Source organism: Perca flavescens, chromosome 19 (genome assembly GCF_004354835.1).
Source record: "Perca flavescens isolate YP-PL-M2 chromosome 19, PFLA_1.0, whole genome shotgun sequence".
In the NCBI taxonomy this organism is placed as follows: Eukaryota; Metazoa; Chordata; class Actinopteri; order Perciformes; family Percidae; genus Perca; species Perca flavescens.
The window spans coordinates 17,108,503-17,133,997 of record NC_041349.1 but is presented as its reverse complement, the minus strand read 5'-3'; the positions used below and the strand labels follow the sequence as shown (position 1 = coordinate 17,133,997).

The window sequence follows — 25,495 nt, the reverse complement described above, 5'->3', positions numbered from 1 at the left end:
AAGGACACATTGACTGGCCAAAGGAGAATTCTGTGGACTGATGAGAGCAAAATTGTTCTTTTTGGGTCTAGGGGCCGCAGACAGTTTTGTCCGACGACCCCCATGCACTGAATTCCAGCCACAGTACTGTGAAGACAGTAAAGCATGATGGTGCAAAAATCATTTTATGGGGATGTTCCTCATACTGTGGTGTTGGGCCTATTTATCGCATACCAAGGATCATGGATCAGTTTCAATACATCAAAAAACTTGAAGAGGTCATGTTGCCTTATGCTGAAGAGGAAATGCCTTTGAAATGGGTCTTTCAACAAGACAATGACCCAAAACACACCAGTAAGCGAGCAAAGTCTTTGCTCCAGATGAACAAGATTGATGTTATGGTGTGGCCAGCACAATCCCAAGACCTCAATCCCATAGGTGACATCAAAAATGCTATTCTTAGGAAAAACCCAATTGTGGACATTCCAGTGCAATCGTCCTGGGCTGGAATTCCTGTTCACAGGTGCCAGAAGTTGGTCGACTCCATGCAACACAGATGTGAAGCAGTTCTCAGAAATAATGGTTATGCAACTAAATATTAGTGCAGTGATTCAAAGTAAAGCAAACCCTTCAGACATTTTTCAGTTTATACAGTAAATGTTTGAGTTTGTAAAGAAAAGCAGCCTAATATTCCTTTTTCTTCAATTTCTGTAAAGGTATAACACAAACTTGATCAATTTTGGTCATGTTTTGATATAATATTGAATGTGCTTCCCAAGTGTTCCCAATGCATTGATATTATGGAATTAAAAGCTATTCAAAGGATTTTGTGCATTATTCACTTTTTTCACTGCTATTATTTTGAACACAATTGTATGTGCGCGTGACTTAAAAGGAGGCCTAAAACTATTTTTAAATAATACTACACATTTTACATAAGATGCAAAATCAGAACTCTATATGAAAATAGAAAAGAAAACATGAATTGGCTGATGAAGAAGACACTAACTGGCCTCTGAAAACCACAGTATGTAGGTGTTTTAGCTAACAGTGTCCCACCTCTTCAGGCTCTGCAGTCCTGTTGCTGTCCACCTCTTTCCCCTCATCCTTTTCTTTCTCCTTCACTTTCTCTTTGTCAGACTGGGCCTCGCCTTCCTCTTTGTCCTTCTCTCCCTCCTTTCCGTTCTTTTCCAGCTTGTCTGATGGAGCAGGAGTCGCTGCACATAAACAATATGGATAGATTAATCTCCAACTTTATCTGGTGCCCTTTACACGGAGTGCCCCCTGCTGGATCTGGTGAATGTGGCCATGTAGGTTTGGTTACCTGGCTCTGAGGTACAAGGTGTGTTGTTATAGCTGGCTTCGGGGGTGGGCGTGGTGGTCTTCACGGCAGGAGAGGAGGCCCTGGAGGAGGATTTGTTTATGATGACCTCAGGCTTGAGCTCTGGAAGGCTCCACCGCCCGTTGATGTGCTCAAACTCCTGGATCTGGACACAAAACACTCAGCAAAATAAAAAAAAGCTTGGCACACACTCACTTTACCTAATATCACCTTATTTAAACTCACCACCCACATGCCCTGCTCGCCAGGCAGTAAATCATACATTCCCCCTGGCATAGATAGCAGATCAGGATGTCAGCAGGTTTCAACAAGTTGGACTGAAAACTGGATTGGAGATGTTTGGATAAATTCAAGTAAACTAGCAGGGGTAATCGGAACATCTTTCAAGATGTCATGGTTGATTTCTTCATTAGAAAAAGACTTCTGACATTTTATTTAGATTAAAGACATCTTACTACTTCATATGGACCTGTAGACAGCCTGCTGATATGGAGGCGCTCTATTCAAGTTATGGTCCTTAAGAGTTTCATGAAAGCAAAACCCTGTTTTTGTTACCATTTACGGTATGCTTTTTTCAGCAATAGCCATTCAATGTCTTTATTTTCAGTAATTATCTCTCTATATGCCAGTGTTATAGTTAGTGGCGGAATTAGCCATTCCCACACTGGATTCTTATTGCCTACCTACACCCGAGGGATTCACAGGATGTACTGTATGTAATCCAGTTTTAGTATTTTCAATTTTTTTTTAAATGTTGATTTCCACTCTCATTCATATCAGAAGTTACTGCTAATGCAAACCGGGGTGGATTTTATTGTAGTCTCGCTTCCCTCTTGGAGGAGGGTATGGTGAGTCTACACAGCATTCGGAAAAAAAAAAACATACTCTGGTTTATTGGCATTTCTTTAAACCAATCACAATCGTCATGGGCAGCGCTAAGCTCCGCACGGAGCCTTTGCAAAATAGCCTCGGGAAGGAACTTGCTTTGGTGAAATATGTACATTCAAAGGTTGTTTTAGTCGTGCAACAGAAAACTCAGATTGGACAGATAGTCTAGCTAGTTGTCTGGATTTACCCTGCAGAGATCTGAGGAGCAGTTAACCATAGTCCTCAAAAATCCACCGGAGTTTACAATTCCAGCACAAAGAAAGCGGAAGGAAACGGACATTGGCAAGAAGACATGCATCCGGCGGAATTTCCTGGGACCCCGGAGCAATCCCGGAAGTGGAACGTCGAGGATATAGACTGCTTTATTGTGAGGCGATCACAGGAAACGCAATGCATTTGTTACTGAGGTTAGCACTGACAGCCATCGTTCATAAAAACATGTCTACAAAACAACAGCCTATTTCGTGAGCTGCTCAAGGATTTTACTGTGGTATTATACCCATTGACATATATACAATGGACCAATAGACCCCGTTGCTCTGGACGGAGACCAGTGAAGGCTATTAGAAGCACTTTTCCGGTGATCACTTGCTTTACTGCGCAGCCTCCAACTGACAGAGACAACGTAAATGTGACGTGAGCAACGTGTCTGAAAGTTGTAAGTCTTCTGGTAGCTGTGACAAGAGAAATCTCAATCATTCCCAATCTTACAGAGACGGAGAGCGTAGGTGTATGTAAGGAGATAACATAAGCACAGGCAAATTATTGCTAACTAACATGCTAGTTAACATTAGTAATTAAACCTAAACCGCTAATGTAAGTCGAAACTGCCTGCGAGCTTCTCCTGTACTATACGGTAATTCCTCTACTGTGCGACAGTAAGTCACTTGGTTATGACACAATCGTTAGCTTATTTTTACAAAAACGTCTGCTACGGAGCTATAACGTGAGGTACAAGGTAATGGAGCCTTTTATACATTGTCGTGTTTCTTTATAAATAAACAATGGACAAATAGAGTCTTTAAACGCTTCAGATGTAAAGTTATTCGCAGTCAAGTAACGTAAAAAAAAATGGCGGTCAGTGTAATGCTAACAGGAGGTGATCGCTTCGTAGCAACAAAATGGCGCCATCGGAGGTTCGCGTTCTGAAGCGAAGCTTACCCCCTTGATTATACCACACTTGTGTTACCATGGTAACCACAGGTGTCGCAAAATCAACCAGTACTGGAATGTTGCGGATTACAACTTTAAGTGTCATAGCTTGCTTCATTCACTGCATTTGTCTTGATTAAGGAAGGCGAACAGCATTGGTCTGACCTTCTTCTTGACGAGAGACATGACGCCGATGCGGGTGAGGACTGGCTGGCGACACAGGCCCTCCCTCGGCACACCATCTGCGAACGTCTCCGCCCCGTCAGCCACTGGCTCGCATAAGTGACGCATGAAGAGAGACACGTAAGCTCTGGCAGAGAAGAAGAAGAAGAAGAAGAAGAAGAAGAAGAAGAAGAAGAAGAAGAAGTGGAGAAATATATGGTTAAAGGACAGATAGAAATGGAGAAAGAATGCATGTAAACAATTTCAATCAATACAGTTTTTCCTTACTTGAATTCTTTCTCAGTCTTGCCCCTGAGGTCTCTGACCAGCCACTGAGAGGAGAAAGCGTCCTGAGACGGCATCCCCCAGCGCATCACTGCGTTCAGGAAAGCCTTTCGCTGCCGTGTGTTAAAGCCCAGCACCTATCGAAATTACAGTATGTTTCCTGAGTGAAGCTGGCACTGTCTGGGCAGTGGAAATAGTGTTGGTCTGTTAAAATGTATCTCTGCATTGTTATTTTTTCTGGAAGACTTTCAATGAGAATGTCTAATAACACTAAAATAAACTTTGAATCCTCGCTGGAACGATGCAGGCCATTTATACAAGTCCACCATTATCAGGATGATAAATGAGCTTGGAAGGTACAGAGTTGCTGTAGATGTAATAGCCTTGCTGCCATCATTGATTTAAGATTGTTAGAAAAATATCTAAGAGTGCCAGTTCAATTTACACCAAAGTTGACAGATTCCAATAATATCACATAACACACAAAATGAAAGAAGAATTGGTTGAAGAAAGTTGTACAAACCTCAAGGTTGCCTCCCACTCTGGCCAAAAGAGGAGGCAGAGGTTTATCCTTCTCATTCCTCAACTGGCGACGTGACTGCCGTCGACCTGCAGGTAACAGGAGGCAACAGAAAGAATGGTGAAAATACACAGAGGACAGAGGATTTTGCAAACTTGCAGAGTTTCTTGAAATGTACAGTTAGTATTTCATCAGTACATCAACCAAGAATCAAAAACTTCTGAAATGCTTAGAGCGTTTTCCTCTAACTGTTTGAAACTCACGGGTGATTGGCGGTTTGCGTTTTTTGGCAATCTAACGTGTTCAACTGCCAGGCAACAACTTAACGTAATTAAACACAGACCTGAACATATGTGTGTGTGTTCCAACAGCCATCTTTCATCGTTCATGAGGAGCGCTGCTCGGTTTGATGTCTTTTTTATTTTATCTCTCCTTACCTTCTGGCCGGTCATCAAAGTCCTCGTCCTCCTCCTCGGAGCCCACTGAATACTCGGACTGGTTATCTGAAATGTCAGCATGCCACTCTGAAACAGCACATGGTGGTCTGTCAATAGGCCAGGCCCATTCACTTCCACTGTGCAAGCAATAACTCAGACAGAAGACATATCATCTAAAATCCTACTAATCCTACTTTATACTATGATCATAAGATTAGAAGATGAAACGTAGCAACAATCTTAACAATAAATAAAAAATACAGTCTTACTTTCAGAAATCATTCATAGGATCATGTGAAAGAGGATTCATTTTGAAACCCAGAGTTTGATATAAAGCAATTTACAGGAGTTTACTCAGCTTCCTTGAGCTTTTTTGAGACTACCAGGTCCATACAGTACCGGTCCAAACCCGGTCCCTACCTTGGTCTTCCTGTGCAGCATCGTTGTAGTTGACAGGCTTGCGGTTCCTCTTGCCTTTGCCCAGTTTGCTCGCCAGGTCCTCTTGTTGCTGCTCGTAGTGATGCCGCAACAGTTTCTCCCAATAATCCGGATCCACGTTCTCCTCCTGTTTAATGATCTCCCGCTCGATCTCCTCGATCTGGAGCGGCAGAAAAGTACACGGCAGTTACAACTCTTGTCAAATAGATTCAATTATTTGCAGACTTCATTGCAAAGATCAAACGTCTCCGAAATGAACTGATTGTGGTTATCAGTCACATTACTACAACATATGTGCATTCATTTACACATCAAATGTGACTGTGGGCTTTGACACACCACTCTTCTCTTACTATCTACCAGCCTTTTACACCAAAGGTTCCCAACAAGGGGGCCACAGACTGTTACCAGGCTTTTCAATGTTTGCTACTGGGATGCAAGGAAACTAAATGATTCAAAACAAATAGCTTTACAATTAAACATTGTAGGCTATTTTTGTGCTGCATCTCATCATTCCCTGTCCCATGCCCCCACAACAATATACAGATTATTGTTTATCATTTATTTGTATAGTGTGTAAAGTTTCAGAAAATAGTACACACAATTACCATCGCAATTTCCCAAAGCCAAAGTTCACATCTTCAAAATTCCCTGTTTTGTCCAACAAACAGTTCAAACCCCCAAATATTCAGTTCAGTATCAGAAAAGACAAAGAAAAGTAGCAAATCATCAAATTTGAAAAGCTGGAACCAGTGAATGATTGCCTTTTCTGTGTGAGGAAATGTCTCACACGATTAATTGATTATCAAACTAGAGTTTTTGCGGTAATTGTCTGTGAATTGATTTATCAAGTAATCCACTTATCGTTTCCGCACTATCCATCTATACATGACATCTGTGCGAGGACACTACCTAAGTGTTGCTGAGAGGTCTATGTTTATTTCTTATTTTAAGTGAGTAACTATAATAAAGCTTGTCATTAGGTGCACAGTTGCTGGATATGGAAGATATAACTTGGAAATGTCTACAAAGATCCTTTTAAACCTAAAATCTATCATATTATTTGAAAGATCCTGTCGACCTCTTCCCTCTTACCTTATCCTCCTCTCGGACCATGTACTGGGCCACTTTGAAGGAGCTGAGGTACTCGTTCATGTTCTGGACGTCCGAGTCGTCTGTGGCGTCTTGGCTTCGGTCCAGCAGCCTCTCGATGGCAACGCTGTCGTAATGGATCACGCTGCCCTCGTCCTCAACTTTATCCCCCGAACTATTCTTCATACCTGCCACACGTGGAGTTAAAAAGTGGAAATGATTTGTCCTGTTCCTCCAGACAAATTTCACACATTTTTCTTGTCAACCAATGATATTGTCAAGAAAACCAGAATAAGACAAATGAGATTAAATTACATTAAAGTGAGTGTGTTTGACAAAATAATCTCATTCAGGAGAAGAAGCCTGCAATCTCCAACTTTGACCCAGACATTAAAGCTCCAAATTCCCACATTATTATATATGACTAAACATCTTATCTTCCCTTGACAAAATATTCTTGTGGAGTTGGGGAAAAAAACTCACGTTCGACTTCATCCTTGAAGAGCTCTTCCGTTCCAAACTTGAGGATGTCATCCAGTTCCTGTTTGGACATGGAGCCAGCTTTGGAGCCCAGGCCTGGCCGGACCACCAGGTGGGTCAGCATCATCTTTCTCTTGGCCACCTGGGTGATGCGCTCCTCCACGCTGGCTCGCGTCACGAAGCGGTAGATCATCACCTTGTTGGCTTGCCCGATTCGGTGGGCTCGACTGAACGCCTACGCAGAGAGGGATAAAGCCCAAACATGAATTTTAGGTAGTATTAAATCGTTTCCTTCCTCAGCAGCTACCAGTCTACAGTACCTGTATGTCATTGTGAGGGTTCCAGTCAGAGTCGAAGATGACAACTGTGTCTGCTGTGGCCAAGTTGATGCCTAAACCTCCCGCTCTGGTGGAGAGCAAGAAACAAAACTGACAAGCACCAGGAGCTGTGGGCAGAGAGACAGAGAGAGTGTGTGAGAGAAACTAACAGCCAGTAATAATAATCATTTCTTTTTAACGAAAGGATCCTATTGATGCCAGTAACTTATGTTATCTTTATAATGGTAATACGGTTTTCATTTCAGGGGACATTAAGTAATTGACATGGATTGAATTTGATATCCAGCTTTCTTTTGCAAACCTTTCCTTTTTGTTATTTGTTCAATTCTGGATGTTTTTCGATAAGTTTGAAATGCTTTGCTATGCTACTGTTCATCTGTACTGCTGTTACATTTCCTACATTTTTGTGAAGGGATTTTTCTTTCCCTCATCATTGTTTCTGGTTTAGTTTATGCTTTTTTAATACCTGAAATATTCATATATATATTAAAATATTTTGTATCATTTTAATAAATTCTGTGCAACTATTTTGATTTTTGAGAATAGATCTGGAGGGTCATTTTGTAAGTGTATATTTTTAGTTTGATCACTTTTTTTAAAACATTAAGACAGATTCTGTGCCTCATATTGATAATTTGCCTGATACTGAAATGATTTTTCTCTTAGGTTTTAGGAGCATACAAATACTAAGGCTGTTAGTTAAGTTCCAGCAATTGAGTCTCACCCTGTTGCCTGACTCCATCTCCTTCTACCATCTACTTGCATTTCAATCATAAACTGGAAAAAAATCAAACTGTGATGATCACCAAAAAAATCCAGCATGGAAGTCTAAAAAAGCCCAAAAAGCAAATAGGAACACAGTATTGCTACAGTATTTTCATTATGATACCTCTTCATTAGACATTTCTTTTGAAATTCTGTTTTATTTAACTAGCTGTCCCTGACAATAAGAAACAGGAAGTTCTGCTGTTTCTGCAGTCGCCAATTAAGTAGTTTTCTGGTAACTTTAAACAATGTTCTCTTGTGAAGTAAAATGCATTATTTCAATTTTTTTCGGGAACTACTCAAGGGAACAATAGGTGATAATGATGTAAATCCTACATGACCAGCTTACTGCACCTTCAATGACTGCACATCATCCAGTATCTCACCATTGAAGCGGTCAATGGCCTCTTGTCTCAGTGCTCCTGTGACGCCTCCATCAATTCTTTCATACTTGTAACCTTCATGGTCTAAGAAATCTTCTAGTAAATCCAGCATCTTAGTCATCTAAAAATGGAGGAGAGAAAGAGAAAGAAGTGTTTTCATCTACTGTATACTCGATTACCCACGCACAGTTGGAATCAGTCTGCTGCTGAGCCTTCTGGAGGCACCATGGGACTAGTTTAACATCTGTGAAGGGAGCTGTCCATCTGGTGTGTGTATACTTAACTGTGCTTATGCATACTGTATGTATGTGTGTGTGTGTGTGTGTGTGTGTGTGTGTGTGTGTGTGTGTGTGTGTGTGTGTGTGTGTGTGTGTGTGTGTGTGTGTGTGTGTGTGTGTGTGTGTGTGTGTGTGTGTGTGTGTGTGTGTGAATATACCTGTGAGAAGACCAGTACTCGGTGCCCCTGCTCTTTCAGTTTACTCAGCATTTTCTGCAACAGCGTCAGTTTCCCAGAGGCCTTAGTGAGGGCCGACCCCTCGTAAGCACCGGTTGGGGTTTTTTGGGCTTCCTACGAACACACACGAACCATGCCATGAGGAAGAAATGACTGTCTGCATCTCAACTGTCGTTAGTACAAATGTGATTTAAAAAAGAGCACTACTAATCATCACCACAAGGTGTCACTTTTCTGCAATTCAAGAGAAATTCAAAACAAATGGTTTGAAAAGAATGAAATACTAGCAAATAATTATTGGTTTTCTTCTATTATATTTCTATCAAAGAGCTATGTTATGGCTATAGACAGGGTATTGTCAAGGACAAGATTATGTGTGTGTGTGTTCTCACCATGGAGGCGACAGGGAAGAGGTAGGGGTGGTTGCAGCACTTCTTTAGGTCCATCATAATGTTGAGCAGGGAGACCTGGTTTCCTCCACCTTTTGAGTTCAGAGCCTCAAAGTTCTTGGTCAGAATCAGCTTGTAGTATTTTCTGTATTTAAAAACATAAAGACAAATGAAAAAACCCACACAAAGACTAAGATAAACGTCCTTTCTTTTTCTCCTCTCAACCCTTCATTGTTTATAAAAAATAGCCTAACGATTTGTTGAGGAATTGTCTAATTTTCTACTTCAATATTACATGCAATTTTTTTCTGCAAATTATAAGTATATATTGCTCTGAATCCCTTTAAGCCACATTAATCAGTGGCAAATTGGGGATTTTTGATTGATTAACAAAATAACATCTTATATATCTATTGCATTTTCAGTGTGGGGCTTGTTAATTTCCATGAAATCCAATTATTGTTGTCCATTTCAAATATGTTGTAAGATTTTTACATTTGTAGCTCCCACAGTAACAGTTGGCCTTTAAAAAATTCAAATAATCACAGCTAACCAACCATGATTAATGTTATTTGCAGGTAAAAACATGTCAGGACTTCAAGTTTAAAATGTTCTTTGTTTTTTTAAATGTTTAAATTGCAGCCATTACAATAGTATTGCAGTTACTATTTCAACATGAAGCAGGCCCTATGATAAATCTGATAAACAGGTGTTAAAATAAAGGTTGAATGTAACCTAGATGAAACAAAAACAAATGTTGCCCAGCTTTAATCTGGATATCCAGATGTTTTGACCTGCAAAAATCTAAATCATGCTTACTGGAAATTTCAAAACAGTCCTCCAATGTTGACCACAGAGCACCTTAAAAGTGCCTTGTTCAAGAAAATGAAGGCTAAGTGGTCAATGATGTAGCTAGAGGGGAACGTGCCCCAGTTATCTAAAAATGACGATCGCCAGCGTATCCACATTTCCCCCTAAACCCTCCCGCGTGTCGTACTTCTGCATAGGGCTCAGCTCCACTCTGACAATCAGCTCGGTTTTGGAGGGCATGTTCTTGAAGACGTCTGCCTTCAGCCTCCGCAGCATGTGAGGCCCCAGCAGGTCGTGGAGCTTCTTGATCTGGTCCTCCTTGGAGATGTCGGCAAACTCTTCCAGGAAGCCATCAAGGTTACTGTACAGAGAGACGGACTGGGTGACGGACTGGTAGTACCGAGTTCTTGGTTCAAATTATCACACATTATCTGACACCATTAATGAATTATTACTAAAAAGGGAAGGAATGATATGCAGTACATGCAGTAAAATAATTATGTCTGTGTGTGTGTGTGTGTGTGTGTGTGTGTGTGTGTGTGTGTGTGTGTGTGTGTGTGTGTGAGACGTCCTACTTGAAGCGGTTGGGTGTGAGGAAGTTGAGCAGGTGAAACAGCTCCTCCAGGTTGTTCTGTAGTGGAGTTCCTGTCAGCAGCAGCTTGTGGTCGATCTTATAGTCGTTCAGACGCCTAAAAAACTGCAAAGACAAGTTACAGTCCCTATCATACATCTGCAGTTATATTATACATGTTTAACAATATTCTTCTTTTCCTTGTTGGATGTAAAGGCAGTACTAAGTCAGACAAACAAACAAAAAAACATATAACTATAATGTATTTGTCATATAATGCATTCATTAATTTATTGATTGTCATGTGTGGTCGACATTATCAACGTATTCGTACATACATCTGCAAGTGCAGGTGTACTAGCATTTAAAATGTTTTAGTTGACTTATAGATGTAGTGTTTTGGTATAATGAAGTAAATGGAATTTGAGAGTGAAAACTGAAGTAAAAAGAACTTGCAGTCGAAAAATACCAAATATGTTAAAGATACTGGAGTTGATATAGAAAGATTTCTGCCACTACATGGTTTGTCCACCAGAGAGCGCTGACAAGATTATTTTCCAGCTGTGACATGTCTTACTCCGTACGTACAGTATCTTGGTCACAATTCTTTAAAAACCTTTTTTAAAGGGCCTTTAAATTATATAATGGGATTTATATTAACGTTGACACACAAAGACACACACAGTAGCTGCAGTACCTTGGACTGGTTGTTCTTGAGCCGGTGAGCCTCGTCCACCACCAGACAGGCCCAGTCGATGGACTTGAGCGCCGTCTGGTCAATGGTCACCAACTCGTAGGAGGTCAGCAGCACGTGGAATTTGATAGGAGCCTCTCTCTGCAGGAAGATAAGAGGGAAACTTAAGAGGAAGGAGGATAGGATGTTATATTATATTAAGATCATATTTGTTTTGTCATATTTTGATCGTTAATGTTTATGCTAACATAAAACATAGCTTTGAGTTACATTTTGCTGGGAATTATTAAGAATAAAAAAATAAATAAAAAATAACACGAAATTATCCTAAAATGACAACACGATTCCACTGACAAAAAATCCCAGATAGAATTGAATTATTGCCCAGCCGTGGATAACGCAAATCTATTTTCCTCACCCTCAGTTTGAAGGCCTTCTTCCCTCCTTTGACAGCCGTGTCGTCGAAGGAGAACTCGTTCTCTCTGATGATAGCTCGGCTGTCCTTGTCTCCCGTGTATGTCACCACGTAGAAGTCGGGCGCCCACATCTCAAACTCCCTCTCCCAGTTGATGATGGTGGAGAGCGGAGCGCTGACCAGGAACGGACCCTTAGTGTGACCCTGAGGGACGGATGAGGAGGAACAATTCATGCAATCTTCGAAATCAGTGAAAACTAGACAATAACAGGACCAAGGGGCTCCAGTACCTCTTTAAAGAGTGAGTAGAGGAAGACGATGGTCTGGATGGTCTTGCCCAGGCCCATCTCGTCTGCCAGGATTGTGTCTGTGCCCTGAGCCCAGGAAAACCGAAGCCAGTTCAGACCCTCCAGCTGGTACAGGTGCAGCGTCCCACCCGTCGATGTGACAAAGTCGGGCTGTTCCTCGTATTTTATTGTAGGCTGGACGGAGACACAGAGGAAAGACTTGAAAAACCTGATTGGGATAGAGTTAACTGTAGTTTTAATTGTAGTTACATTAACAAATAATTCAAGTTCAAATTCAATTCAAGTTTTTTTTTCCACAAGACAAAATCAACCCATTAAACAAACTTTTGAGAATGTATTGTACATTTTATTCACTAGATTAATTAACACATAAAAATAATACGGTTTCACCTTATATGAAACTAGGTAATTAAGTAGTATGCGTAAGAGTACGTCAGTTGTCACATCACAACACAAATAAAAGCAATGCCCTCAACAATATGGTTGTCTTTTAAAATCTGACTGAAGAAACAAAAATCAACTACAGTTAACTCACATCAGTGACCGGCGAGGCAGGAGACTCCTCTTCACCCTCCTGGATCTTGCTCCTCATCCTCCTGGGTTTGTCTGGATCCTCCTTCATTATTGCATCTCTGTTCGACAGCAAGTTGAGTCAAGCACGAAAGTAAACAAACGAGTAAATATGTGTAATAAACGTCTGAGTATTTTAACCCCTGTGTTGACTTAGGGTCCAATTGACCCGTTTTCAATTTTTGTTTTATATCAGAAAATATGGGACGTAGAAAGAAGCGCTGAAAATGTGTAGAAGAAAAATGTAACAATTTAAAACGTTGCAAAAAGCAAAAACTGTGAAAAAAATGGCGTCAAAAACGACGGGAAAAAAACGGGAAGACAACACAAGGGTTAAAAGCATTGACCTACAGGTAGGTTTCCATACTTTGGGACGCTCTGCGGTCCCATGACAAACCTCTAACCCAATGAAAAGAGCTGAAACTATATCATTACTAGACTCATTTTGAAAACTGTTTCTGCCTACTGTCTTGCTGTAAAAAAAAAAGCAGCTCTTGCTTGTTATATTCAAAAGTGTGGGTCAAATGTTTCCAGCAGGTCCTACCTGTGCTTCCAGTAGTTGCCCTTGTAAATTGCAAATTCTGGGATGTCCAGGTCATCTCTCTCCCAGGTGCACTGGTCATAGGTCAGGTCCCTCCATTTCACCAGGTAGTGGTATGTCCCCTTCTTATCCACACTAGCAGCGAGACACATACAGTAAAGTGCGTGCTTATGAAATTTCTGTGAATGTGTACAAATGTTGTCAGTTTTTGTAAACCACCATTTTGTACTTTAGAGGCCAAAAACAATATCCCACTATATGTTTATAAATATAAATAAATCACATTGGCTGACCATGGAATACATTATAAATCAATAACAATACCCTCAGGAACTAAAGACATATAGCCTGGCATGCTTTAGTACTTAACATATTTTTTAAAGAACTTAATGAAATAACGTGTGACACACACAGAAGACCAGATATACTGCATGCTCATGCTCACACACACAAACCTCACCTGTGGTTGATGATGCGGTGGATCATCATCCACTCAGGCTTGATCCCAAATCTGTAGTACTTGTCTTCCAGTATGGCATACTGGGGGTCCTTGGCCCTCCTCTTCTCGCTCTTTCCCACTCCGTTCTCGTCCTCTCCGCCCGACCCGTAATCCAGACTGGGAGGCTCGTCCATGTCCGTCTTCCTCTGGTAGTTTCTGAACATCACAGAGTGGAAGATCTCCAGCTGGAAGGAAGAAAAGAGGACGAGGGAGAAAAAGATGATCATCTTTGGGACAACATTTTGAGCAATTCTTGACTCAATTTGACCGTCACTTTACATCCATCCCTCCATTAATCTTATCTCTCTCACCTGCAGCTCAGTGATCCAGGTACAATGCCAGAAGGACTGCCCAGTCAACTTGACAAAGAACTCTCTCTCGGCTCTGCCCTTCATGGGTGGCAGCGGGGGGGCATCAGGTGGTGCGTCAGGAGCGGGGGGAACCGGGATGGGAGGCGGAGGTTCACCCCATCTCCAGTGGAGGATCTTCTGGACACGTCCTTTGATAGGCGGACACTAGAGGGGGAATACACTTATTAATAGGGCTGTGCTCGATTGAAGAAATTCTTAGTCGACTAACACTCATTCAATTGTATCGACTAATCGATTTAGTTGATTTAATCGACAGATCTGTAAATCTGAGTTTCTCTGCAAAGAGTCATGCAAAAGTGCCATTTTAACTCTTGTGTTTACCAGAGATGTGCTCGTACGTTTCTTGGAAATAAGTCATTCAGCATGAAAAAAGCATAAAATATGACTAATCGACTAAAGAAATCTAAGTTGACTAAGACCAAAACAACCGATTATTCAACTAATTGACTAAGAGGGAGCAGCCCTACTTATTAATGAAAAAAAAAGTGTGTACTGATCCTGTGGTTGCAGTCGCATGATTGGTTAAGACTAATTATTCAATGACACACAGCTGAGTCTGTTTGATACCTCTGTAACTAACAAAGAGTCAGTTTGGGCTTGATACGTTGTACTTTTTCTAATGTAATATAACAAAATAAACTTTGTCTAATGTAATACAATAGAGACTTTGAAGGGAGCGTTCAGCAGTGATGTGAGTCCTTGGGAGGCACAAATCACAAGTTTTTTCGACTTACACTGATTCCCCAAAGTGCCTCAAACAAAGACAGCAACAGACAACATGAATGAGATATTGGGTGAAAATCAGTACATGCACACAAAAAAACATTTTGCACAGGAAATCACGTCCACAGTCAGCGTCAGTGTTATTTTCTAACAATAGCTACTTATTTTAATCGTATTATCAATACAAGATGCTGCCTCGTGACTTTTTGTTTAGGTGTGTGAGTGTGGGAGCATTTAGACTGACAGCATAGTAAGAGAACGGTTTACAGCACAAATGTGTCTAAATGTAATTGTTTAGCGGTGGAACCTGACTTATTTAGACTTATAGACATCAGTGTCCATTTCCATTTTAGTCAGACTAAAACACAAGGATTCATCGCTACGTGAAGTGATCTTTTCTTGCAACACTGCTGTCACAGCGACACTCTCCGTGTCTAAAGTCACATACGCACATTTAAAACATCAGATTAATGCAAAAAGCCGACTGTCACCCAGTTACCTAAGTTAATGTAAAGGCACTAACTGAACATACAGATTTCATATTGATCATTCAGCTTTGTGACAGAAAGAGACTTTTTACTCCAAATCAAAATAAAGCAACAAACTAAAATGTCCTACTACTCCTATTTTGTCAGAATATAAGAAGGTATATACAATCTGTTTTCATCAAATATTAGTAAAGGGACTTATACATCCTGAATTTGTAAGCCTGTAAATCAACAATTAAACTAGATGGAGAAAGGGGCGCCTGTGTAGCTCACTTGGTAGAGCATGGCCCATATACGGAGGCTCAGTCGACGCAGCGGGCCCAGGTCTTAGGACTCCGACCTGTGGCCCTTTGCTGCATGTCATTCCCCTCACTCTCCCCTTTCATGTCTAAGCTGTTCTATCAAATAAAGGCCTAAAAATGCCCCAAAAAAAAACCTTAAAAAAAAACAACCATATATTAGCAGATGTTTTACATTGAAGTAAAAACAGGAGCAACTCACCATGCATCGCGGACACAGCCACTCTCCGTTGGGGATCTCTGGCAGTGGCGGGTTTAGACAGTGGATGTGGTAGGAGGAGGTGCAGGTGTCGCAGCACAACAGTTCACCTCCGTCTTTACACACCCGACAGAACTCCATGTGGTCGTCATCTTCCTCTTCCGCCCCGGCGGGGACCCCAATGCTGACCTCTGATATCACTCTGTCCTCGCTGTCCTCCTCGAAATCCTCAAAGTCCTCGTCCTTTGCTTCCCACTGGATTCCTTCTTTTTCCTGGGAAAGAAACGTTTATTGATTGACATCTCAATTGAGTGAAAAATTGACAATACCATTTTTGCAGTCAAGTTGGATCCAGCTGATAGTTACCATCACCTGGGGGAGAACTCAGAAGCTGGTCAATCCCCCAGACTTGCAGGATTAATTTGAGGAGGAAATTTTTAGTAGAGAGCAAGTCAAGCAATATTAAGCATATTTGCGGTCTCCTTTTCCTGTGCACCAATGCCTATTTGTGAGTCATGAGTATATTTGGGTATAACAACATTACCACTTAAAGGAATAATATTGGCTAGCTCAAAAATAGAAAGCTAAAAGTCTGGAGGAAAAGTATTAAACTGTGGCAGCTGATTGACTTTCTGCAGAATAAAAGGAGGATGCGAGTCGTTTGTTGAGCTTCTTTTGGAAATCATGGCAGCGTCATGTTACACACTTGACTGTTTGCAAGTAGCATATGCCATTTTACATTTCTTTCATATAGCAGCATAGCGTCAACGAGCAACAAACCGGCAGCTGGTAGTAGGACTACATCTATAAAGAAGAATTTCACAAAGATCTGGACTAGGGCGATTAATTCGAAAATGTATCGACATTGAAATTCTGAAGCTGTTATCAACTTATTTTTCCCATGACGATAATTTCAATCATTTTTATAAAACTAAAATGTGACAAGACATTTTCATTTCTAGCAATGTGTGCTTTCATTTCAATTTTATACATTTTCAATAAAAAGGCCATAATAGTTCCCGTTTTGGGTTTCCTTCAATTATTTTAAAATAACAAAAATAAGCACTTTTGAATTAGAAAAAAATATCTCACCTTCAATATTTGAGCCTATTTACAGTATGAACCTTGCCAATGAACTATGAAGATAAAAAAAACTAATCAGAATTTTTTTTTATTATCGAGGTAATTAATCGTGATTCTGATTTTAGGTCATACAGTATTGTGCAGCCATAATCTGGACTACAATTCATTTGTTTTAAAGGGGCGATAGAATGCAAAGCCGATCATAGTTGAAAAACAACAGTTTGGAGGGTAAATAGGACATACATAGAACCTCAAAATCCCATTGACACCTCTTTCCTCTGCCAATCTCACAATTTGAAAATGGCTCTGAAAACAGGCGAATCTGAACAAAGCTCAGAACAAACTTCTCAACTCCTTCTCATTTGGCTCTACCTTCTATCTTTGTAACGCCCCAAAATTTACATAGGCCACTAACTGATCTGAGGTCAGTTAGTCTTCTAAATCATGTTCAATCTCAGACATTTTATACATTGTTCATCTCCTGTTGCATTACTAAATAGAGGGGAACGTGTGTGTGTGTGTGTGTGTGTGTGTGTCTCTGTCTGTGTGTGTGCGTGCGTGCATGCTAAGCTCAACCAATCAGCGTACAGCTCTTTCAAAATATTCATGAGCAGACCATATAAGGCAGAAAAGCTCTCGTTTCAGTCCAGTCCCATTTAACCATTTGCATCAGGGCAAAAAAAACAAAACAGCAAAAGAGTCATTTTCAGCCCAAACAATGTTACATACCCTATTAGGAGACCTTAAGGAACAGTGTGAAATACCGTATATAACCATTCTATCACCCCTTTAACGGCGTTTCTTAACTGTCAAAACTATCCAGTGAAATGCAAAAAGTCTTTCTCTGTGTTAGTATTTTGCACACAACTCAACGCCTTAGCAGTCCACATTCAATTCACTGTGTAGAAAGAGATGCACCCAGCCAGCAATACAGTTCACGTTAACAGAATTTGACTAATTGTACTTGTTTCAGTGTAAAGACAATTGATTTATTTGTGACATTACTGAATAGATCTACACCTACATCACCACTTCAGGTACCTGTCTTTGTCTGGGCAGGATTGTGTATGTCTGAATGCAGCCAGCTTTCCACGGAGATTTGTGATGGAGCTAAAAAGCCTCTATTCATCTGGTGCTCCGAGCAAGTAAAAACAAACCACTTTTAACGGTCACTCAGCTTTGCCAGGTAGACGTGTCGCTTACAGATAAAAATATGTAAATAAGGATGCTAAGCAAAATCATGAATAGGAAGCAGAAACAGACGTGTTCCAGTTGTACTCACGCAGTGCGGGCAGCTCCACTTGCCCTCGGGGGCCTTCTCCAGCTCAGGCTCAAGGCAGACGAGGTGGTAAGCTCGAGGACAAGTGTCACACAGGATGATCTCTCCGCCCTGCTGACACACCTCGCAGTAGTCCTGATGATCCGTCTCATAGCCGTCGCCATCCTCTTCACCTGGGACTGGAGGGATGAGCACAGAAAAACATAAATGTCTGAAACATGTCTGAAAATGCAGTTTTTTTGTTTTTCATGTTTAAAAATAATTCAGACTGAAAATATGAGTCAAAGTAAACTTGACACAGATGTGGACACGTTAGACTGTATGTCATTCATAATTAATTACTGTACATATAACGAGCAATTTGTGCTTATACTTGTAATTTTCTTCTTCTTTTTGGCAGGCCGTCCTCGCTTGTTCTTCTTGACGCGACCAGAGCTGTCGGAGCGAACCGAGGAGCTGTGAACGCTGGAGTCCTCCTGCTCCGACTCATCCTCATCCATGTCCTCGCTCTGACAGAGAAATCCCAGTCAGGAAAGAAAGAGGGGTAAACAGGTAGCAGAAACAGGAAAAAGAAGCAGCAGAGGTGGCATGCAGAAGCTTTGTACTCACTGAGCAACTCTTCTTCCTCTTGGCACCTATAGGTGATAGCTTAATACGAATGGGTGCCATCTTTTTAGCCTTTGCGGCAGCCTTTTTCTTGTCCGGGACTCGAGGACTTTTACTGCGCTTTTTAAAGCCAGGGCCTGGACAGAAAAGATCATAATGCAACATTTGACAGAAAGAACGACAAAGTAGTGAGTAACAAAGGAGTAGGAGTAAATAGGATAGTTTATTGTCTTAGATTAGCATGTAAACCACAACATAAGCAAAAGTCAGCTGTTCACAGGACATCAGCATGTGTAAAAGATTATTATTGTTGTTGTTGTGTGTGTTGTTGTTGTATTTTCCCCAATCCCAATGATTTAACACACTCACTGCATCACATGTCTGCTGGATTACAAACTTTCCAAACTGACACAGAAGCTGAAGGGGCACAGGGAAAGGAAGCTTTCAGGTCTAAAACTGACCACTGACCTTTGCCTTCTTTCGTCTTTGCCTTTCTGATTGGTGGCGGCGGTGGCGGCAGTGGCGGTGGCTCAGGCGAGGCATTCGCTGTGGAGACCTGCTCGGCAACAGCGATCGCAGCAGCTGCCGCCGCTGCCGCAACAGCAGCAGCGTTACCCTTGAAGGGGTTGTTAGAGCTGAACTCTCTCCACTTGGCCCCCAGGATGGTCATCATCTTTGACATGGGGATCTTAGGATTCTTCTTGGCTATCATTGGCCTGTGGGCGAGAGGTTGGGATCATTGAAATGCTTTGGAAAGAGAAGCCATATGGGCAAAAGTCTGTATAAACATTTACCTATTTCTAAGAGCTGCAGCATAACTCTTTTTCAGTATACATTATTGACTAATAATGCTTTATTTTTTGTTGACTGTCAACAATATTTATATGAATTAGACAGGAAAGGTTTGCATATAAAATCTATATAGAAAGAACTACAGGAACAATTTGGCTGAGAGGAGTTTTCCACTACAGCTCAGTCTGCCAGTGGAGTTGAGACAGCCAAATAACTTCCCAAAATGTCAAGCAGTGGACATTATGGATTACTTCATGTTATCAGAGTGAAAGCAGGTATGAGTCAGCTGCAGAGGCCGAGGCTCCACTCACACAGTGAAAGCACAACTAGAAGGGTTGATGAAGACACAGCTGCCAGAGGAAGACAGAGGCAAGTTGTTTTCAACCCACGCCACCTGTATCTGTCTTAATATGCTGCTAGTAGCTTCACCATGGACAGCTTCTGTTCAACAGTGCTGCCAGTGTAGAGGGAAGTCGGTCTGTGTGACAAACGACAGGCTTGAAACTTTATACAAAGTATGAAGTAGCTAGTTTTTTTATGTACTACGACTGTACCTGTGCATATACAGCAGACATACATGATTTCTATAGGCAGACCTGAGAAGTAGAAACATAAACAAGATCCAACTCCAAACTGGGCTTGTTTTGTGAGTTGTCACTGACATTAACCTTGCACCCAATGCATAGAAGTACATGTAGGACTCGGCAGGAGAGGACTAATTTGTATAGTCATTATGTATAGTGCAGATGTTATAGTTCTGCAGGACTATAGAGATCACAGACTCAACAACATCCAAACAGAAGCAAAATGCTCCTTAAATTCCTGAAATCTATCCTTCAAGCCACACTCAGCCAGCCTGGGTAAACCGTGACGAACTTCCGGCAAATTTGAGATTTGCTCTGCAAGTCAGTCTGGCGAAGAGCCCATTCCCACCCATTTCTAGTGCCCCCAAAATCGAGGCACCAATCACAACCGCTGAGGCGGGCTTTACACCAATCACAACCGTTGATGCCCGGATCGTTGGTCTGATTGGTTGGACTATCCAATGCGCCCAGAGGCATTTGAGCGGCGTCCGTTGGTGACGACCCTTTGGAAATGAACTGTCAATGAACCTTTCCCAGACCCACTCTCAGTTACAACTGAGAAGGGTCTGGTGTCAACCAGGCTAACACTCAGCAACTCACCGAAGACCAGATACAATGGGACATTTAAACACCACATCTTGCTACCTTAGAACTGGTACTTAAACATAAGCAAGCTCTTTTGAAAATAAAAGATGCTATTGCTGAGGACTGTGTGCATGTGAGCTTTAACATAACATGGCTAGAACTGCATCACCGTGCCAAAAGTACTTGTTGACATTGAAAAACACTGTGTACGTACTGTATATGTGATGTTTGCTTGTCTTGATTTAACCAAGAGCGACAGCCAGCAGTCCACGTCAGCACCATGTGAAAACAAAAGAGGAATACTGTACCTCATGAACTGGCTGAAGGCCTTGTAGTTGGTGAGTTCCCTGTAGTCCTCCTCTGTGAAGGTATGATCAACATCCTCCAGACCCCACTCCTTCGCCAGCTGGGCCGAGGTCTTCTGCTCTATTGGCTGCTGAGAGGAAACCACCAATGAGAAGACCGAAAGATAATGGACTTGTCAAAGATGACTTTTAGGATTATGCTTTACCTTTGTTGATTCCTCCTGACTGCTGTCTCGGTCCCCATCGACTTTTTTCTTCTTCTTGGTTTTCTTCTCCTTCCTTTCTTTATGTTTCTTCTTTTTCTTTTTCTCTCCAGATCCATAGTCGCTGGCTATGCTGTCCGAGTTCTCGCCGTAGTCTCTTTCTCTGTCTGATTCTCTCTCTACATCGCTGTCCTGAAGAGGAGACGACAGAAGAAGACATTAAGAAATAATTAAAAAGGTGTAATGTAGTCAGCAAAGTAAAAAAATTAAATAAAAAAATAAAAAGCCAAAGCATGACAGCTTAACAAACTTACAATCTTCTTGCGTTTTTTTGCTTTGACAGGTTTCCCCTCTTTGTCTTTCTTCTTTGTGTCCTTCTTTTTCTTCGGCCGCCCTTTCTTCCTGCACGGGACTTCTCTGTCTGATATATCTGCCTCTTCGTCTAGAGGAGAGATGAGGTTAAAGAATGCGTGAAAGAGAGACAGCTAGTAGAATCAGATAAGCAATAATCTTCTCAAACGCTTCCCAACACTTAGCTAATCCCTGCTGAACATAATTACACACAACAAAAGCTGCATGAAAGCCACGGTGGCTTCAGCGACCTCTGACCCTGTCTGAATTGTGACACATGCTAAATTAGATACAGTTTGTCAGAGGACTGTTAAGTAGGTTTGACAGCTGGTGTTGGTAAATCCATAGCATGGGGATAATTGGTTTATTGGCAAGGCAAAAGTGTGACCAGCACCTTTGAAAACAAAGCTGAAAAAAGCATCAGTAAATCCTGATTTGTAAAAACAGAATAAAAAAATCTAATTATATTTTTTTTTAACTTTTGATTTAGGGGAATAGAAATTAGTAGAAATACAAACAGTTCCAAACCTCCTCCTGTCTTATATAACATAAGACTCTCAGCCACAGTGCATCTTAAAATACATATCTCTGCTTTCACTTTAAATGATGTGGAACTATCAGGTCAGCTATTCCCCATGGTGCCTGTGCAATATCACAACCACAGGGGAAGCAATTTAACCTGCAACCCGACCTGGCTTGGAGTAGAAAAAGAGAAATAGCACCAGCCTCAGCTTAAAAAAAGACAGAATGCAGCAATGCATTAAAGCATAACAAAAATATGCTCTGCGGTCGTGCAACCAGCCTCTTTGATAGGCTACATTTTGTCGGATTTTATTGTCTGCCTGCCTTTGTTGGTGAGCGCTCCCAGCAGCAGCAGCCCCCCTCCCCACCACCACCACCTCCTCCTCCTCCTCCTCACTCCCACCCCGTCCAACAACCAACCCCGTATCCCGCGTATCCGTGCAGCGTTCACCGCCGCTGTCGCGCCGGGGGCGGCAGTAGCACGCACGCAGGGCTCGGTGATTCAGAGGCCGCCAGCGGGACGGAGCGGTGAACTGGAACGACTGCAATTCCCACACAGTGACCCCCCAACCACCGCTGTGACCGCTGCTAGAGGTCGCGAGGGGGTTAAGGTCCTCGACGGGAAGCCCGACACTATAATCTGTCTGGCAGGGCAGCTTTGACGGGTCCGGGAGTCAAGCTAATTAAGACTAAAAGACAAAGCAATGGATGATTCCTGTAATATTCAGATAGGGAATTACACTTGCGTCCCGTTTATCCGGAGTAAACTTATATGGCTCTCTTTTGACATCTGCACTTTTAGGTTTCTCTGTTACATCTGCATTACATCCAGCCCAAAATATTACTATTTATAAATAAATAACATAGAACCTAAGGCTGCTCAACTGCTATTTCTGACTTCTACTGTTGCAGTGTGGTTAACAACCACTAGCCTACTTTCTGCACCCTTTACCCTCACTGCAACCCCGTGCAGCTTCACTGTCACAGAAACTTCAAGAATGTCATATAGGCCTATGCATCATCCTTTTTTTTTTTTTTACACAATATTGCTGCTGAGAGGAGCAAAAACAACCACCACACTGTTCTATTGGATATAATTAAATATAATAAACATGTTATTCAGCTAATTAGTGGACATGTATGCTAAGCTACCAGAGGCAGCTAAACAGTCACACCTCTCCGTAAATGAGCAGCATGCAGCAGCAGTGTCTTATATTTGACCTGTCATAGCGACGATCGGGTAGTGGGGGCAAGTTTCTGTCTGCTACCACGGTTCTACACAATCACCCAGCTTTCATGTCTGCACAGCAAAAACGCATCCTCTCTCTTCTCGAGATGGGTATCAATACAGCCTCCGGCCAGGGGAGTCCATGTTTTTGCCAGCCTTTCTTGCCGTGAGCTTTTTAACCCTTCAGGGCGATCTTATTACCCTGCTCGTTAACATGTCATGTCTAGGAGCTGTCAAAAGGGATTCAAGGGACAAACATGCAGCAACTTTCGATGGTGGAGAAGTGAGCTTGCGACAAAAAGCAGCTGTGGCAAGTTTAGTTTAAACTTTGTTGGGATGTGCAGGAGGTGACGAGGAAGTGGAGTGGGAGAAAAGTAGCATATGGCTATTGTTAGGTTTAAAAAAGTTAAAACATTGGTGATGTCTGATAAAAATGTACTTTTAGTTGAATGAACACTGTAGCTGGAGGAAGCACTGAATCAACAGATTGCATTACACCACACTAATCAGCATTTGACTGCCTCACCCAAAACCTAGCTTCTAAAGAATTAATTAGGTCATGGCTGTTATTTAGCATACTGTAGGAGACTCATTGTCCCCACAGGAAAGGTAACTGTTGTCTCTTTTTGGGGAGCCATCCCCTGTTGAGCTAGACGTGATTAGAACAATGAATGTGTATTCATATAGTTGGATTGATTGGGAACGGACACTTTTCTTTTGAGAGACATCTGACCAATAGGGTAAGATTTCATTTGAGGAACCACCCAGGTGTAGGGAATAAATGTGTGATCCGGAGAATGTCTCAGGACTGTTCTTATGTGACTCCGCAAGGACAAGCATGAGATCAGTCCGCTGTCAGCTGCAGTGTAACAATTGTGTTTTGACTGTCGTTTTCATGTTGTTTTATTAAACCTTTTGGTTAACTTTCAATTCGACCCCAGCCTCTCCTATCTCCTCCAGAAATCAGAACGAACACGTCTTTAAGAGATTTCTTAACACTATATATCAACAGCACAGGAACACATCTTTTGTATAGTTGCAAACTGGAGAGGAGTTGTGTTTCTGTTTTCAAAGCGCGCTCTCGTCTTTTTTTTTTTTTCAGCCTCTTGTAGCTGCAAATATGGCACCTACAGTAACATATAGGTGCAATAAATAGTGAATATATAGCGCTTTAAGGTGGTGAAACATGTGCCTCGTTTAGAAAAAAAAATCTGGAATAGTAAGTAATAAGTATGTTTCTATTTTGTAGGCGCGCACCCGAGTCCTCGCTTGTCTCTCCTGTACCGTATACCCTACTGGAGCTGGAGAATCACAGATATGGGGCACAAACTGCGGGTTCCGGCTGCTTCTAACATGCCCTTTCTCCAACATTATACTGCCAGTAAGTGTGTTTTTATTTCGTGTGCGCGCTCCCGACTTGTCCGCCAGTTTTCTTTACTGTACCTGGCGCGGCTGGTGTTGCAGTTTCCCGAGGCGCCGCCGGCGAGTTTATGTCGCTTGCGTTCTCGTCTAGGTCTCGGTCGTCGTCTTCTTCATCAAAATCTCCTCCCTCGGAATTAACCACCATGCCCTCGTCTTCCTCACAGGATCGGAGAGGAGAGGACATTATATTCCTGTCATTGGATCCGTCCTTGTATTCAAAAAAGCATATTCTTGCCCCGAATGTGTGATATTTATTTAATATTCAAATCGGCACAGAAAAAAGTGGGGGGCGTTTTGAAATATTTTACACTAGGCAGAGCAACAAAGATGGCCGCCCTCTTATATTTATTTTTTAACAACCCCCCAATAAGAAAAAATCCCCTTACATAAAAAATGGCTGACTATATTATTTCAGAACGCACCCCCCTCCTCCTTTCTCTATCTCTCTCCGTCTCTCTTTCTCCCTCTGCGCGCCCCCTCCCTCCTTAAAAACGTACACATTGTTACAAGAGAAAGGGGTGTGTGACTGCATGTAAGTTACATTGTTACTTGTTTATTTCTTTTCTGTCTGCCCCCCCCTCCCCTATCTTTTCTTCCTCTCTCCAAGTCCGGATCAGTCACGATTCCGACAGACTTGCCTGGTGTCACTTGCAAGATCAAAAGCAACAACTCTCTCTTTCTGCATTGCAGAGCCCGACACAAATCTATCAAATATGGCCACCTTATATTCTCCGGAGCCCCCACCGTTGTATAAAAAATATTTTGGAGCAGCAGCAGGGTTGTGTGTGTGTGTGTGTGTGTGTGTGTGTGTGTGTGTGTGTGTGTGTGTGTGTGTGTGTGTGCTGGGGAGGGATTGAGAGAGGGGGGTTGGGAAAATCTGCCGCAGCCATGCCCATACTTACATCAGATTGTATTGCTTAAAAATTAACTACTTGTGGTGGGG

General features: G+C 41.9%; 1 protein-coding gene across 5 annotated transcripts in view; it reads right to left on the bottom strand.

Moving 5' to 3' along the window:
* chd3 (chromodomain helicase DNA binding protein 3) overlaps positions 1-25,010 on the bottom strand; it is a 46,816-nt gene extending 21,806 nt beyond the window's left edge. Inside the window, exons 1-31 of one of the 5 annotated variants that reach the window (XM_028563980.1) lie at positions 24,574-25,010; positions 21,344-21,471; positions 21,033-21,221; positions 20,830-20,957; positions 19,029-19,276; positions 18,564-18,697; positions 18,328-18,463; positions 17,958-18,133; positions 15,596-15,865; positions 13,824-14,027; positions 13,474-13,697; positions 13,017-13,148; positions 12,438-12,534; positions 11,885-12,076; positions 11,598-11,798; positions 11,183-11,320; positions 10,490-10,611; positions 10,102-10,275; positions 9,108-9,249; positions 8,698-8,829; positions 8,265-8,382; positions 7,096-7,220; positions 6,779-7,010; positions 6,299-6,483; positions 5,186-5,363; positions 4,766-4,831; positions 4,332-4,417; positions 3,812-3,945; positions 3,527-3,671; positions 1,304-1,466; positions 1,039-1,196 (exon numbers count right to left, since the gene is read on the bottom strand). In XM_028563980.1, the coding sequence (XP_028419781.1) occupies positions 1,039-1,196; positions 1,304-1,466; positions 3,527-3,671; positions 3,812-3,945; positions 4,332-4,417; positions 4,766-4,831; positions 5,186-5,363; positions 6,299-6,483; positions 6,779-7,010; positions 7,096-7,220; positions 8,265-8,382; positions 8,698-8,829; positions 9,108-9,249; positions 10,102-10,275; positions 10,490-10,611; positions 11,183-11,320; positions 11,598-11,798; positions 11,885-12,076; positions 12,438-12,534; positions 13,017-13,148; positions 13,474-13,697; positions 13,824-14,027; positions 15,596-15,865; positions 17,958-18,133; positions 18,328-18,463; positions 18,564-18,697; positions 19,029-19,276; positions 20,830-20,957; positions 21,033-21,221; positions 21,344-21,471; positions 24,574-24,736 (4,920 nt within the window). In that variant the 5' untranslated portion in view covers positions 24,737-25,010. Of the gene's footprint in view, positions 1-1,038; positions 1,197-1,303; positions 1,467-3,526; positions 3,672-3,811; positions 3,946-4,331; positions 4,418-4,765; positions 4,853-5,185; positions 5,364-6,298; positions 6,484-6,778; positions 7,011-7,095; positions 7,221-8,264; positions 8,383-8,697; positions 8,830-9,107; positions 9,250-10,101; positions 10,276-10,489; positions 10,612-11,182; positions 11,321-11,597; positions 11,799-11,884; positions 12,077-12,437; positions 12,535-13,016; positions 13,149-13,473; positions 13,698-13,823; positions 14,028-15,595; positions 15,866-17,957; positions 18,134-18,327; positions 18,464-18,563; positions 18,698-19,028; positions 19,277-20,829; positions 20,958-21,032; positions 21,222-21,343; positions 21,472-24,573 lie in introns of all 5 variants that reach the window. The other 4 variants (XM_028563982.1, XM_028563978.1, XM_028563981.1 and 1 more) reach the window with 4 other exon arrangements.
* Positions 25,011-25,495: the final 485 nt, after the last annotated feature.